This window comes from Protopterus annectens, chromosome 6.part0 (assembly GCF_019279795.1).
Source record: "Protopterus annectens isolate FY-2018-M chromosome 6.part0, PAN1.0, whole genome shotgun sequence".
Taxonomy (NCBI): Eukaryota; Metazoa; Chordata; order Ceratodontiformes; family Protopteridae; genus Protopterus; species Protopterus annectens.
In genome coordinates this window covers 922957184-922971097 of record NC_056737.1, presented here as the reverse complement: position 1 = coordinate 922971097, position 13914 = coordinate 922957184, and the positions used below count along the sequence as shown (strand labels likewise).

The 13914-nt window shown below is 42.0% G+C and overlaps 1 protein-coding gene across 1 annotated transcript in view; it reads left to right on the top strand.

Annotated features, from left to right (window-relative positions):
• GOLGA5 (golgin A5) overlaps positions 1-6967 on the top strand; it is a 933889-nt gene extending 926922 nt beyond the window's left edge. The window contains exon 13 of the mRNA XM_044074573.1: positions 6281-6967. Within this exon, the coding sequence (XP_043930508.1) occupies positions 6281-6358 (78 nt within the window). The 3' untranslated portion in view covers positions 6359-6967. The remainder of the gene's footprint in view (positions 1-6280) is intronic.
• Positions 6968-13914: the final 6947 nt, after the last annotated feature.

Below are 13914 nucleotides of genomic sequence, written 5' to 3'. Positions count from 1 at the left end.
GCAAAAACAAAAGAAATGGCAGTAAATTATATACCCACATACAAAAATTGGTTCAACAATATCCATATTTCTGGAGACATGATAAAATGAAGTATTTAGGAGTATGGATTAAAAATGATACTGGTGTAGATATGTGGGATGAAACTAAACAAAAGATAATATAAAAACTAAGAAAATGGAAGCCCTGTTATATGGATATTGATAGCAAGATCCAAGTTAAAATGTTTTTTTTACTCCCTTTAGTCTTATACACAGATCAGGCATATTTTTATCAAACAGAGGAGTTGTTGATAGCAATTAAAGAGCTGAAGGAATTTATCTGGGAGGGGAAGACTGCAAGAGTCAAGTGGGATAAGCTTATTCGTCCTATAGAACAGGGTGGATTGGGATTACCCAAGTTGAAGGAATATTTCAGAGCGACACATTTAAGGCTCCTGTACATAGCACAAGCAGAAAACTATAATTCAAAGTGGAAAGAGATAATGATGAAATGGGTGGGGAGGGGAGCTCAAGTAACAGGGAGAGCCTGTAATTTTGGATTCAGGCCTTTAAGAACAGCAACAATAAATGCAGAATATTTTATTCATAAAGTAGTAGAAGGTCTTTTATGAACTAAGCCAACACAGGACTGGAGAAAGAAGATTCTCCCAATAGGGATGACTACAATTAGGGATGTAGACAATAGGCAAGAGTGGGTGGGAATGTACTGGAGAAAACTGGTAAAGGAACCAATGTACTGGGAGCAAATGACTAGAGAGAGAAAAGTAACAGAATGGGAGGATGCCAAAAACTTATTTGGACTGCAGGCTAAAGATTGCCTCCCATATCAAGGATTGATATCAGAGTATAGGCAAAGAGAAAGAAATAGTAGGTCCTAAATGAAAGACCAACACTGATAGAGTTATTAGTAGAATCTAGAACAGAAGTTTATTTATTTAACATTTGTTGACCAGAATTGTCTGACTAGGACAGAGCCTATTTTCAGCGGAGGCCTGGGGAGAAATGCTCCAGATGCATGTCTTTGGAATGTGGGAGGAAACCGGAGTACCCGAAGGAAACCCACACGAATGCAGGAAGGGCATGTAGACTCTGCACAGAAGGCACCCCAGCCAGGAATTGAACCGGAGAAACTCTTGCTGTGAGGTGACAATGTTAACCGCCGTCATATTGCCATTAAGAAAGGAATAATTAGTAGAGAATATAAAATATTGCATAGTAACTATAAGAATCGATCAGAGGAGTTTAGGAAGGACTGGGAAAAGAGATTAGAATAACAGTTCACAAAGAAATAATGGTAGGATATATGTATTTCTCTCAAATGTACAACAAAATCTAGAAGATTTTGGATCTTTGCCTGGAAGTGCTTACATACGTATTTTTATACCCCAAGCAGACTTCAAAGAATTTTTCCTCAGGCAGACAGGGAAATGTTGGAGGTGTGATGGGTAGAACGAGGTAACTGGGAAAATATTTTCTGAGTGTAATGAGTTGGTAGACTTTTAAAGATTCCCTGCAGACTGCTGTGTCGGAGATGTTGGGTGAGCAAGTTGGAGTGATTAGGGAAATTTTTTTTTTTTTTTTTTTTTTGAGGTATGATACAAACTCAAAATTGCCTAGACATAGTATGGCCTTGCTGAGTCTAATTTTGATGGCTGCCAAAAAAGCAATTGCTAGAAAATGGAAATCCATCTAAATCAAATTTACTAGGAGCAGCGAAGATAGTAATAGAGTTAAAACAACTGGAACTGGGATGGGGAAAAATGGGAACTGTGGGATGAATACATGCAGAGAGGAATGAGGTTTAAAAGAAGGCAGGATTTGAATGAACTCTGCAATGGTTGACTGACATTGACTGGATGTGTTAAAAGTGATGTATAATGATTACAGCTACAGTTGTCACACTGTTAGGAATGTATAGTATTTGCAACTGAGATTTTGTCGCTATGGTTTATTGTCATTTATATAAATGTAACATGGCCTGTGTCATACATGATAATTTAATAAAGATGTTTCTTGTTTAAAAAAAAAGTGGAGTACTGCAATGGTCATTCCTCTTCATAAGGGAGGACCATCAGCATATCCAGGAAACTACAGACCCATTAATCTGACTAGTTTTTTTTGCAAAGGTATCGAAAGAATTTCCAAGGAAATGGCCAGCAAAGACGTAGGAGACCTCCAGACACTGAGTCTATCCCAGTCTGGCTTTGTCAAAGAAAGGCCATGCCAACTGAACTTGGTGTACTTCTTTGAAAAAGTCACCAAGGCAATGGACGAGGGTAAGGTGGTGTGGTGCATACTGCCTACTTTGATCTGGCAAAGGCATTTGATACAGTACCCCACACAAGCATTGTTAAACTTATATCACTAGGCATAAACCCCTTTTATAACATACTGGATAGCCAACTGGCTCAGGTAGGACCTAGGGAGTTAAGGTCAGCAAAGTCACCTCCAGAAAAAGGACGGTCACAGCTGGAGTCCCTCAAGGGTTCATTCTAGACCCCCCCACTGCTCTTTGGCGTCTAATTTTCAGAGGTCAGAGCCAATGTCAAAGGCCTCTGTCTGACCAAGTTTGCAGATGATTGCAAGCTGGAAACAGTCGTAGAATCCTCACCAAGGCAAAAATTCCCTGTAGGAAAGTCTAATGCAGGCAAATGACTGGTGCCAAAATCACGGCTTAAAATTCAATGGCCAAGAAATGTAGTATGTTTTGGGAAGACTGCCACCCTGAGAAACTATGCCATCAATATAACAGTCCTAAGAGCTGACTCACTAGTTAGAGATCTGGAAACTCTAGCCTTCGACCAGCATGTGCCCAAGGTGGTAAGAAAATCCTTCCATGTTGCTCAACTTACACGTAAGGGCATGCCATCTAAGTCCAGGAAAGTCATCATACCACTATACTCTGCCCTCATTGGACCCGTCATGGAGTATAATTCCCCCTTCGGTATGTACCTGACCAGGCAGATGCAGCAACTGGAATGTCCACAAAGGTTCCTTACAAAAAGAATACAAGGAATAAAAGCAATGTCTTGTGTGGATTTCCTCAAAGTCCTAGCTGTGTACTCTTGTATTGTATAAACTTCTGAGAGGCGACCTGTGCCTGGCATTCAAGGCATCCTTGGTCCCAGCTGTGATGTCCCTTTTGCACATCTGCAAAACAAACAGTATCAGGACTGCTAGATCCAAAGACTTGAATTTTGCTTGTGACATAAATACGACATGTTGAAGAGAGAGTGCACAGCTGTCTTGGAACTCGTCATTTTTACGTTCTTATTTCATTGTGTCTTGTCTTCTACAAATGGCATTGAGTCTCACTGAGGAGCAGAAAGGCACAGTGAGTGACCCATTTGTACTCCGTACAAAGGAATGGGCAGTAGGTGCTGTACTTTTCATCTGTGATCAAAGTCTTTTTATGCATTTTTCCTGCAGCTGTAGTCTAGATAGTATTACTAAAGGCAGAAATGGACAAAGCTTAAATTCATGGATGCTCACGCTGCTGCTGCAGCTGGCAGCTCATTCTCCATGCTGATTCTTAGTGTTTCTTGTCCTGTAAACTCACTGGGGGCAGCACTGTCCTTCATATCAATCTAACTTTCCTCAGTTTGACAGAGTAAATTAGTTTTATATTGGGATCAAATAACAGAGCTGTATCACAGGATGTCTTGCGTATATTACATGAGGCTAGAAGTCATTAGCATCATCATGGCTGTCATTCCCCTTTTTCCCATTTTGTACATGATGTTGGAATATTGCATGAACTGTCACTATCCTTCTCGAGTCAGTGCCATTTTCTTACCACCTTCAATAGTCATGCCTTTCACAGGTCTTTTATCGTGCACTTCATCCATCTCTTTACGGCGTGCCTCATTTACTTTTGCCTTTTCCCTGTCTGTCCCAAATCATCTTTACCAAATTGTCTTCTGCTTTCCTGCATATGTGCCCAAACCAATGCAATTTGTTCTCTTTGACTTTCCCTGCAATTGGACCCACTTTGTCTTCTGCTGTGATTTCCTTATTTTGTCATCTGACCCACAGTGTGCATCCTGTCAACCATATCGGGCACTTCATCTCCATCACATCTAGCTTCTTGAATTGTTCTGCCTTCACTGCCCTTGCATTTTGTACCATACGGTAGTACTAGATGCCATATCATTTTGTATACGCCACTTTTTAGTTTCATTGGCATTCTTCTGTCATACAGTACCCTTGATGCACTGTATCAGTTACCTGGAAGCCCTCTGATTCTAGGTTTGACTTCCTCATTCAGATTTTCCTTCACCTCAACCACTTTTCCCAGATACTTGAAGCTCTTAAACTGTTCATCTGTTTTCATTTCTGTCCTAATTTTCAGCTTATTCTGATTTTTTTCATTCACTGCCATGACCTGCCATGGCAACTGCCTTGTCAGTACTCGCATTTCATCCCATGTGCTTTCATTTTTACATTCCATTCTCCTGCAATTTGCTGAAGTTCTTGTTCAGAGTCTGCTTGTAACATTGATTGGTCCCCTCTGCCCTGTTTGCTAATGTAGTCCATCACCAGTATGAACACCATTGGGCTCAGAGCTGAACTTTGATGCACACCCACTGCCACTGAAAGTCTGAACACTGTTTGTACTTGTCATTGGATCCTGGTACATAGCCTGCACTAATTCTGCCAATGTTTCCAGGACTTTGAACCATCACAGGCCTGCCCACATCAGCTTTCTTGTGACTTTGTCATATGCTTCATCCAAGTCTCCAAGTCTGTGAATGCCCAGTTGGACTCTTTCCTCATTTCTAGCTTCTTCTCAACTGTTTACCTCACTGCAAACATCAGGTATACTGTGCTGCAGCCTGATCTTCTCACATCTTTTTTTCTACTACTCTATTTGTTTAGCAGTCACCCAAGCCACCACTTTCATTCGTGTGAATGGAATTTGATACCTCTGTACTGCTCACAGTTGTGAATGCCCCTTTGTACTTGTAGACAGGCAGTAGAATGCTTATTCTCCAGTCATTTGGAATATTCTCCAGTCATTTGGAATATGCCTTTCTCTCTATTCTGTTAGTACCCCCTAGGAGCCATTTCTACCATAACTCACCCAACATCTTGATCTCATCTAAGCCTGCTGATTTCCCTGACTCCATTTTCCTTAGTGCTGTTCTTTCTTCTAGGATAAAAGCCTTTTCCTCTTTTATTGTAGGCTGCGGCAGTACAGCTTTTATGGGGGCTTCTTGTTTCCGACATCCTATTTGAAGGGTGTCTGATTATCTTATTTATCCTTCTGTCTTTTTCAACTGCTTTGGCATTTTGTCACATACTACACCTTCCACTTTGTGCCAGTTGGCTGCAGCTCCTCTGATTGGTATGATTCCTGGATAGTACTGTTGGAGTTGCTGCCCCTTTTTGATGAGTATTTACTGTAATACACTTTCGCAGAATAATATAGTACAGTCGAGTAAGGGGTTCACCATGACAGTACATCTTTAAACATTTGTATTGTAGAGGGCTAAGCTATCCACCACTCCTACATCCTGTATAATTGGTTGTTTTAACCTGCTGTGTGGAGTTCTTGGGTTCATGGCTGGCTGGTTGTTTGCTACTACTTACAAAGTTCACAGTCTGTAGGCCACAGACCATATTTGAAGCAAACCATTTCTGAAGTGTGATCCCTCTTCTGTGCTTAAAATTCGGAACTCACTTTAAGAACTGAATTGGAGTGAGACTGAGATGGTTTGAGAAAAGGGTGAACTTGAGAAAAACATCAGTGGTGCCTGCCATGACAAAATGAAGGATCAAGCTGGGACTGCTGGGAAATATGATGCCAACATTGAAGACAAAGAAGGTAAGATATAACTTTGTGTGATAATTGCTCTATTCCTTTCTTGAAGATCTATTGTAAAGGTGGGTACCTCACTAAACTCTACCTTGCCAGAGCAGCACTTTCAGCAGTAATGTATCTATCTAGAAAGTTCGATTTTCATACAAAAGTTCTTGCTGTATTGGATTGCTTGTAGTTTTCAGGAGAAGCTTCTGTTACTTGAGCTGCTGACCCCTTCTCTGTCTCATGAAGTTTATCAGCATAAAATAACTCAGAGCTGTGTGTCATTGTTTTATTTGAGGGGTTTATGCTGATGAAACAGAGGCTAGAGATGAGTATAAAATAGAAATGGGAGAAAGTAGCATTGATTGTACGAAAAAACATTTCTGAAAAAAAATAAATATAAACAAGAATTGTACTGGCTTGTTTTTGTTTCTGCTGCATTAATGGACACATTAAATGTTCTGTCTTCCACAGGCACTGCTACATCTGTGGGTGATGATTGTCTTGCTGACCTACACACCAGAGATGCACTCTGAACCCCCAAGGAGCTAGCATAAATAATTCATGCAGCAAATTAATATAACAAGATCTGGTATAAAGGTTTATCATTCTATTGAGACACTTTTCTCTTCAGACTCCAGACACTAAATTTCAGTTTAAACTGGCGTCATCATAAAACAAATGTACTAAATCAGAGACTAAGCATGCAGACTGCTGGTGACATGTAACAAATTTGGGGTAGATGATTTTATCTTCATTTAATCTAGGGCATTTAAATCATTTCCTTTCACTTGCAGAACACTTTGAATTCTACAGCAGTTTTCTGTCAACCTGAGGTCACTACCCACAGATCATAGTCATATAAATGGACATTGGTCATTGTCCTTTTTAAACCCCTTAATCTTTTAACAGCCTCTATAGTGGAGAGAAGTATTAAAACATTTCATACCAAAATGTTAAAATTGCAGCCGATTTATTGCAAACAATACTGTAGGTCAGCTGGTTGACTTTGGGTTAGTGCACGGGAAATGTGTATTTCTTCTCTTACTTTTCATGCTTCTTTTCAATTGCTATTTTTCTAGTAATTTGTATATATTAAACTGTACATACAAATGCTGCAGTGCTGACAAAATGTATATTAAATATTATTTACTAAATATGTATCCATTGAGTGTCTCTCTTTGTAAATCATCTGAAATGAAACAACTGAAGGTTGAAATACAAGTTCCAGAGTTTAGAAAGTTTTTTGGCACATTGTGTACAGTAAATCATGTGTCCCCTACAAAATACTTGATCATTGATGTAGAGGCAGGTTGTTTGGGTTAAAGCATAAGCTGCTTCACACTTTTTAGAGTATGAGGATGTTGAAGATAAAATCTGTATATGTTCGTGTTTCACTGTTGCACTCATTACAATTGGGGTCATCCTGCTGGCAGGCTACCCGCAGTCGGCCTGAATTCCAAAGTCCTGGTTCGGCGTCGGTTGCTGTTGCCTCCTCCCTGACGTCAGTGCGCCAAGGGTATAAAGATACAGCCGACGCCATTTTCTCCAGTCTTTCTTGCCGCGCTGTGCCCGACGCAAAAGCAGTTCACAAGTGCCGGTCGGCCGACTCCTGAGATTTTCAAGTTCGAATTTCAGATCTGAAATCTTCATTAAAGCCAAGTACTTCGTTGGGGAAACTTTTTTCTTGGTCCAGACCGATGTCAGATAAAGTTAATAATTGCATTTCTTGTGGGAAGCAAATACCTCATAAGGATTTTCATTCTTACTGTATTCCTTGCCTAGGCCCTGACCACAACGTTGCTAGTTGTCGGTTTTGTGCTAGATTTAACCAATGCACTATTAAGTGTTGGTACGATTTTGCATTTCATTATTTCGGCAGAAGATTTAATTATATAATGCCATCGGAACAGCCGACTACCGGAATTTATAAAAAACGCAAAGACAAAGAAAAGGACAGGCATCCAAGGTCTAAAACCGACGACGAGACTTCGGCTAGTCCAGTCACCGGTTCTCAGTGAGGTGCTTTCGCAGCCCCTGACGCCCGCTACCTCCGAGCCACAGGCCGCTTCCAACTCCCACGTGGAGCCGACTAGGCCGCTGGAAACTCAAGGTATTGGACCCTCGGAAACTATACCCTCAGATGGGTCCAGAGCTGCTGAGCAAGCATCGGCTTCTGAGGGTGTTTTCAGGCCTGAACTGTTGTAAAAACACTTCAGCTTCAAAGGCAAAGACTAAAACACCTCTAAAGACAAAGAAACAAGTACAACATTCCCCTGGACAGGCCTCCATGCCTAAAACACAGATGCTTAAAATGGCCGAAGACCTAATTACTTTGATCAGGGGTTCCCATCCACCTCCAGATAAAAGACCTAGGCAAGAGACAGAATATGAATCTTCAGATCAGGTTTCCATTTCCTCTGATTCCTCTTCTGAACAGGGATACTCTCTTCCTCCTTATGAGGATTCTGATGTTGAGGAATCTATCCCTTCAGCCTCTCCTCCTGAAGATTATTCTTTTGGGGAGACCCTGCATACTATGAGGGAGCATTTTCATTGGGAGAGCCAAGATTACTCTGAATCTAAGAAAAGGCTCAGAGATTTTCTTTTACTACCTCAGCACAGGCCCCTTGCTATTCCTCCTGTTTTAGACATTGTAGATGATGTGCTTATAGAGTCCAGTCTCACTCCTGACTCTTTACCACCAGCTCCTGTTAAGCCAGACAGATATTACAGGGTTCCTGATTCACATAAATTTCTTTATAAAAACCCTGCTGCTGACCCAGAAACTATATCTCAGGGTCCCAAAGGGGTCAAGGCGTCCACAGCAAAAAACCCTATCCCCTCTGATAGGGATTCAAGGGCCCTGGACAGATGGGGGAAAAAGATTTACACTTCTGCTACCTTGGCTGTAAGGGCCTTAAATTGTCAGTTTCATATGCTTAAATATCAACAATATCTTATGTCACTACTAAAACAAAAAATGTTTACAAATTCTGAATGTGCAGAAAACAAAGAAATGCAGGATTTATTGCATGCAGCTGAACAAGTGGGAAAGCATACTTTGCAATGTGGTTTTGATTCTCTGGAGGCCTCCTGCAGGGCTGCTGTTACGGGTTCTGTCATTAGGAGGCATGCTTGGTTAAAGGAACAGAATCTGCCTGATCATGTTAAAGCAAAATTATTAGATGCTCCATTACAGCATGATACCTTGTTCGGTGTTAAAGCAGAAGAGGTGTTGAAGAAAATGGAGGACAAAGCTAAATCTATGCAAACATTCAAGGATTTCTTACAGGTACAACCTCCCAGATTTAACAGGAACTGGCCTGCAAAACATTGGTCCTTTCCAGTGTCAGACAGGCCACAAAGAGGCAGATACAGACGCCCCAGAGGCAGATCCCAACCCCAGGGCTCATACAGGCCTAAACAATGGGGTGCTTCTATCTCCAAAAGTGGAGAAGATAAATCACAGCCATACAGAAAACAGTCTCAATGACTTTCCCTTGCCAGCACCAAGCACTTATCTTCTGGCAGCCCCTTTATGGGGAAAACTAGCACTTTTTTCACAAAATTGGCACAGGATTAACCAGGACAAATGGGTCCTGAATATAGTTTCTCAAGGCTACAGGTTCCATTTTCACACCCTGCCCAAGGGCAAACAGAATGCCAGACCTGCCACACAATCAATGGACAGAGGCTCAAAATCAAGTTTCAACCCTCATCGACATGAGGGCCATTCAGCGATTGCCACAGCAAGAGCAGGGACTAGGATTTTACTCAAGACTCTTCTTGGTGCCCAGAAAGGGCAATGCATGGAGACCAGTACTGGACCTGTCTATTCTAAACACAATTCTGGATATTCCGAAATTCAAAATGTTGACTCTGCAGCAGCTTCTGCCCATGCTGGGCAAGAAGGCATGGCTTGTGACTTTAGACCTAAAAGAGGCATACCTGCATTTCATGCAGAAGATACCTCAGATTTATAGCTGGCTCAATGCACTACCAATTCCCTGCACTGCCCTTTGGCTTATCTACTGCATCCAGGGTCTTCACAAAATGCCTGGCACCAGTAATTGCATTTTCCAGGCAGAGGAACACAAATTTATCCTTACTTGAATGATTGCCTTATTCAACCAGAGAACAAGGACATTTTACTACAGCATCTGGCGTTTGTAAAAAGATTACTAACATGCCTAGGGTGCACAGTAAATGAAAAGAAATCAAAACTAGTACCCACACAAGAGATAATATTCCTGGGTGCAAGCTTAAATACAACTGCCCAGATGGCTTATCTCATGCCAGACAAAGAAAGACAGCTGACTACTTATTTTAAAATATTGACAACAAAGACCCAGTTATCTGCAAGAAAAATTCTGCAGGCCTTGGGCTTCATGGCATCCTGCATTCTGCTAATTCCATATGCAAGACTGCATATGAGGAAACTACAATGGTATCTAGAAAATGTTTGGGCTCAACATTGCCACAACCTGGAAACAATAATTACCCTCATTCCCTGCCTGCAAAAGGAGTTTCGATGGTGGGCAGAGGCCTGTCACCACAACAAGGGACGACCTTTCACTTTACCCACAGCCAGGCAGACATTAACAACAGATGCATCAGATTATGCTTGGGGGGCCCATATGGCAGAAAGATGTATTCAGGTCACATGGTCTGCAAGCCAAAAGCATCTACATATCAATCAAAAAGAGATGCTAGCTGTTCAAAATGCCCTGACAGCCTTTCAGGATCTACTTCATCCAGGACAACTATTGGTAAAGACGGACAATACTACAGTCATGTGGTATATAAACAAGCAGGGAGGCGCACATTCCTACCCCCTCTACAGACTAGCCATGACTTTGTGGGACACAGCATTGACTTACCAAGTACATCTGCAAGCACAATACCTGCCAGGAAGGATAAATTCCCTGGCAGATGAACTAAGCAGAAAACCTAATGGATCCCCATGAGTGGAAATTGGATCCACAAGTCTTCAGCATGATAACAAGGAACAGGGGATGCCTGGATATAGACCTATTTGCCTCGCCTCACAACTACCAACTACAGAAATTCTGCACAAGGACTTATCACAAGCTAACATGGAAAGTGGATGCTCTATCTTTCAGCTGGAAAAACTTAACAGTATATGCCTTTCCCCCACTGCCTCTCCTCCTTAAGGTGTACTCCTAAAGGTCAGACAAGAGAAGCCAAAAATGATAATGATTGCCCCAGACTGGCCCCGCCAGGACTGGTACCCAATCCTAAAGAGCTTGTCTCAATGCCCAGCCTGGACATTGCCTCAAATTCCTCACTTATTGACCCAACAAAACAGTCAGATCCTGCACAACCATCTCAGGACTTTAAACCTGGCAGCATGGCGGATAATGTAACCATTCAAAACACACCTCTGTCTAAAGCAGTGATGGATGTTATTTAGGAGGCCTAGCACCAGAAAATCTTATGCAGAAAAGTGGAAGAGATTCTGTGCTTAGAACCAGGCACAAGGAATTGACACGATTGTACCGAATATTCCTCAGATTTTACAATACTTAACTGAGATGCTGGACAAAGGCCTATCCTTTTCTTCAATTAAGATTCATGCCTGTGCCATTTCAGCTCACTACAATACAGAACCACCTCTATTTTCTCATCCATTACTAAGGCAGTACCTCAGAGGGGCCAAAAACTTAAGACCTCCAAGGAGAGCGCCAATACCTGCATGGGACCTAAATTATGTCTTGGAAAAACTCACACTGCCTCCTTTTGAGCCAGCATCTACAGCTGATATAAAATTCTTGTCTTGGAAAACAGCTCTGCTCCTAGCGATAACCTCTGCAAGACTAGTCTCAGAGTTACTGGCTCTCATTGCTGTGGAACCCTTTATCATTTTCCATCAGGACAGGGTTTCTCTGAGGACAAACCCAACATTTATACCTAAGGTAGTGTCCAGTGTGGCCCTGAATCAAACAATTCATTTGCCTACCTTTTATCCAAACCCACAGAATAAGGGTGAGAGACTTCTGCATTCTTAGGACATTCACAGGCAGCTACGCTTCTACTTGGACAGAACCAAAGCTTTCAGACAGACTGAGCAGCTTCTAGTGGCATATGCTGCAGGATCACAAGGAAAGGCTGTCTCAAAGCAGACTATTTCAAAATGGATAGGCCACTGCACTCGTTTCTGCTATTCACAGCATGGCAAATCAGTGCCTAAGGGCATTAGGCCACATTCAGCCAGAGCAGCAGCCACTTCAGCAGCCTTCCTCAGAGATGTACCAACCAAAGACATCTTAGAGGCTGCAACTTGGAGTTCAGTGCATACTTTTACAAAGCACTATCACTTACCTCTCTACTCTAAATCTAGAGCAGGCTTTGCCACTGCTGTTCTGCAGGGCCTCATAGCCTCTCCTAATCCTATTTAGCCCCAGCCGCCCAACCTTAGCTTTGGGATTCTACCCAATTGTAATGACTGCAACAGTGAAACACAATGAACATAGTACAGTTGTGTACCTACCATAAATGTAGATGTTCGAGTGTATTCACTGTTGCAGTCCAGGTTACCTACCCACCATCCCCCTTTCCTTTGCTGGGCCTTATCTGTACTTCTCTATTCTATATAACCTATGTGGTGTATTTGCTTATAGATGAAGGTAGAGTTTTACTTTACTGCATGCATGTTTATTGGCATAAATTAGCCTACCCTTTTGGGGGCGCCTGACATCTGGGGCAAGAAAAACTGAAGAAAATAGCATCGACTGTATCTTTGTACCCCTGGCGCACTGATGTCAGGGAGGAGGTGACAGCAACCGATGCCGGACCAGGACTTTGGAATTCAGGCCGACTGCGGGTAGCCTGCCAGCAGGATGACCCTAATTGTAGTGACTGCAACAGTGAATACACTCGAACATCTACATTTATGGTAGGTACACAACTGTACTTTTCTGGGACAAGACTACTGATCACTGGAGCCTATGACGAGAAAAGGAGCATAAGGACATTTTCCCTAGCGATCCTAGGAGACTAATGATCACTGGAAAACCTGAAAACTTCTTAGGAGCCAGTTTTGGAATTAGTGCTATTGTTTTGCTCTTGGTGAGAGAGAGAGTAAAGAGACACAAACCACCAGTAGGAGTACCCAGGTAGTATCCAATAGGTGATTAACCAGGACAAGCCCTTCTTAATTCCTGTCATACTTTTTGCAGTGGGTAATGCATTGGATCTGTCCTACTCTTACTGTATGTCCAGCTGAACAGTGGATTTTATTGAAATTGTACTGTAGTCTTACTAGTGTGCAGTGTATTCTCTTCTAGTTGACTGCGCTATGCAGTAAGTATACATTGTTCTGGTGGGGTGTACTACTGTTCGGTTTAGTGTTGCTGCTTAATGACTGCTCTGCTTTTACAATGCTTGTAGCTGTTGGAACCAGTGCTGTGTGGTTTTGCTTTCAAAAGTGACACCTGCATGTCTTACCTCATGGGTTCTGTCAGATGACCGTATACCTTTCCCGCTACACAGCAGAAGGAGTTGTATTGAGTTTGTCAATAATGCCTTCATGGGGAATAGTGTCAAAGGCCTTGACCAGGTTCTGATATGTGGTATGCACTGCATAACCAGAATCTCTGCTTCAGTGACTAGTTTTCTAAGAAATAAATGAGGTAAGAGGCAGGATCTTCCTTTGACAAAGCTGAGTTGATGAAGGTCCAGGGTTAGCAGATTTTCAATGTAGAGATTAATGAGGTTTGTAAGGTTTGTAACGATTAATGAGGTGGGAGATAATACATTCCATAGCTTTAAATATGAGGTTAAAGATACTAATAGGTCTGTAGTTACCAGGGTTTGTTGATGGGCCACTGTTTCCCCGTGCTTCAGGAATACAACCAGTGAAGTAGCTTATATTAAAGAGGTTAAGTAGGGGGTCAGATTAGCCATATTTTATATTGATAATAAAGCAACCAGATACATTATCCGGGCTAACGGATGAGGTGGTGGTAGCTTTTGTGAGAGCTGACAGGACTTGTTCCATAGATATTAAAGGGGGTGGCTGTGGAATAGTGATAAATGTTTTGAAGTAAAATTTGCAATAATTAGCTATTTCCTTTGGGTCACAG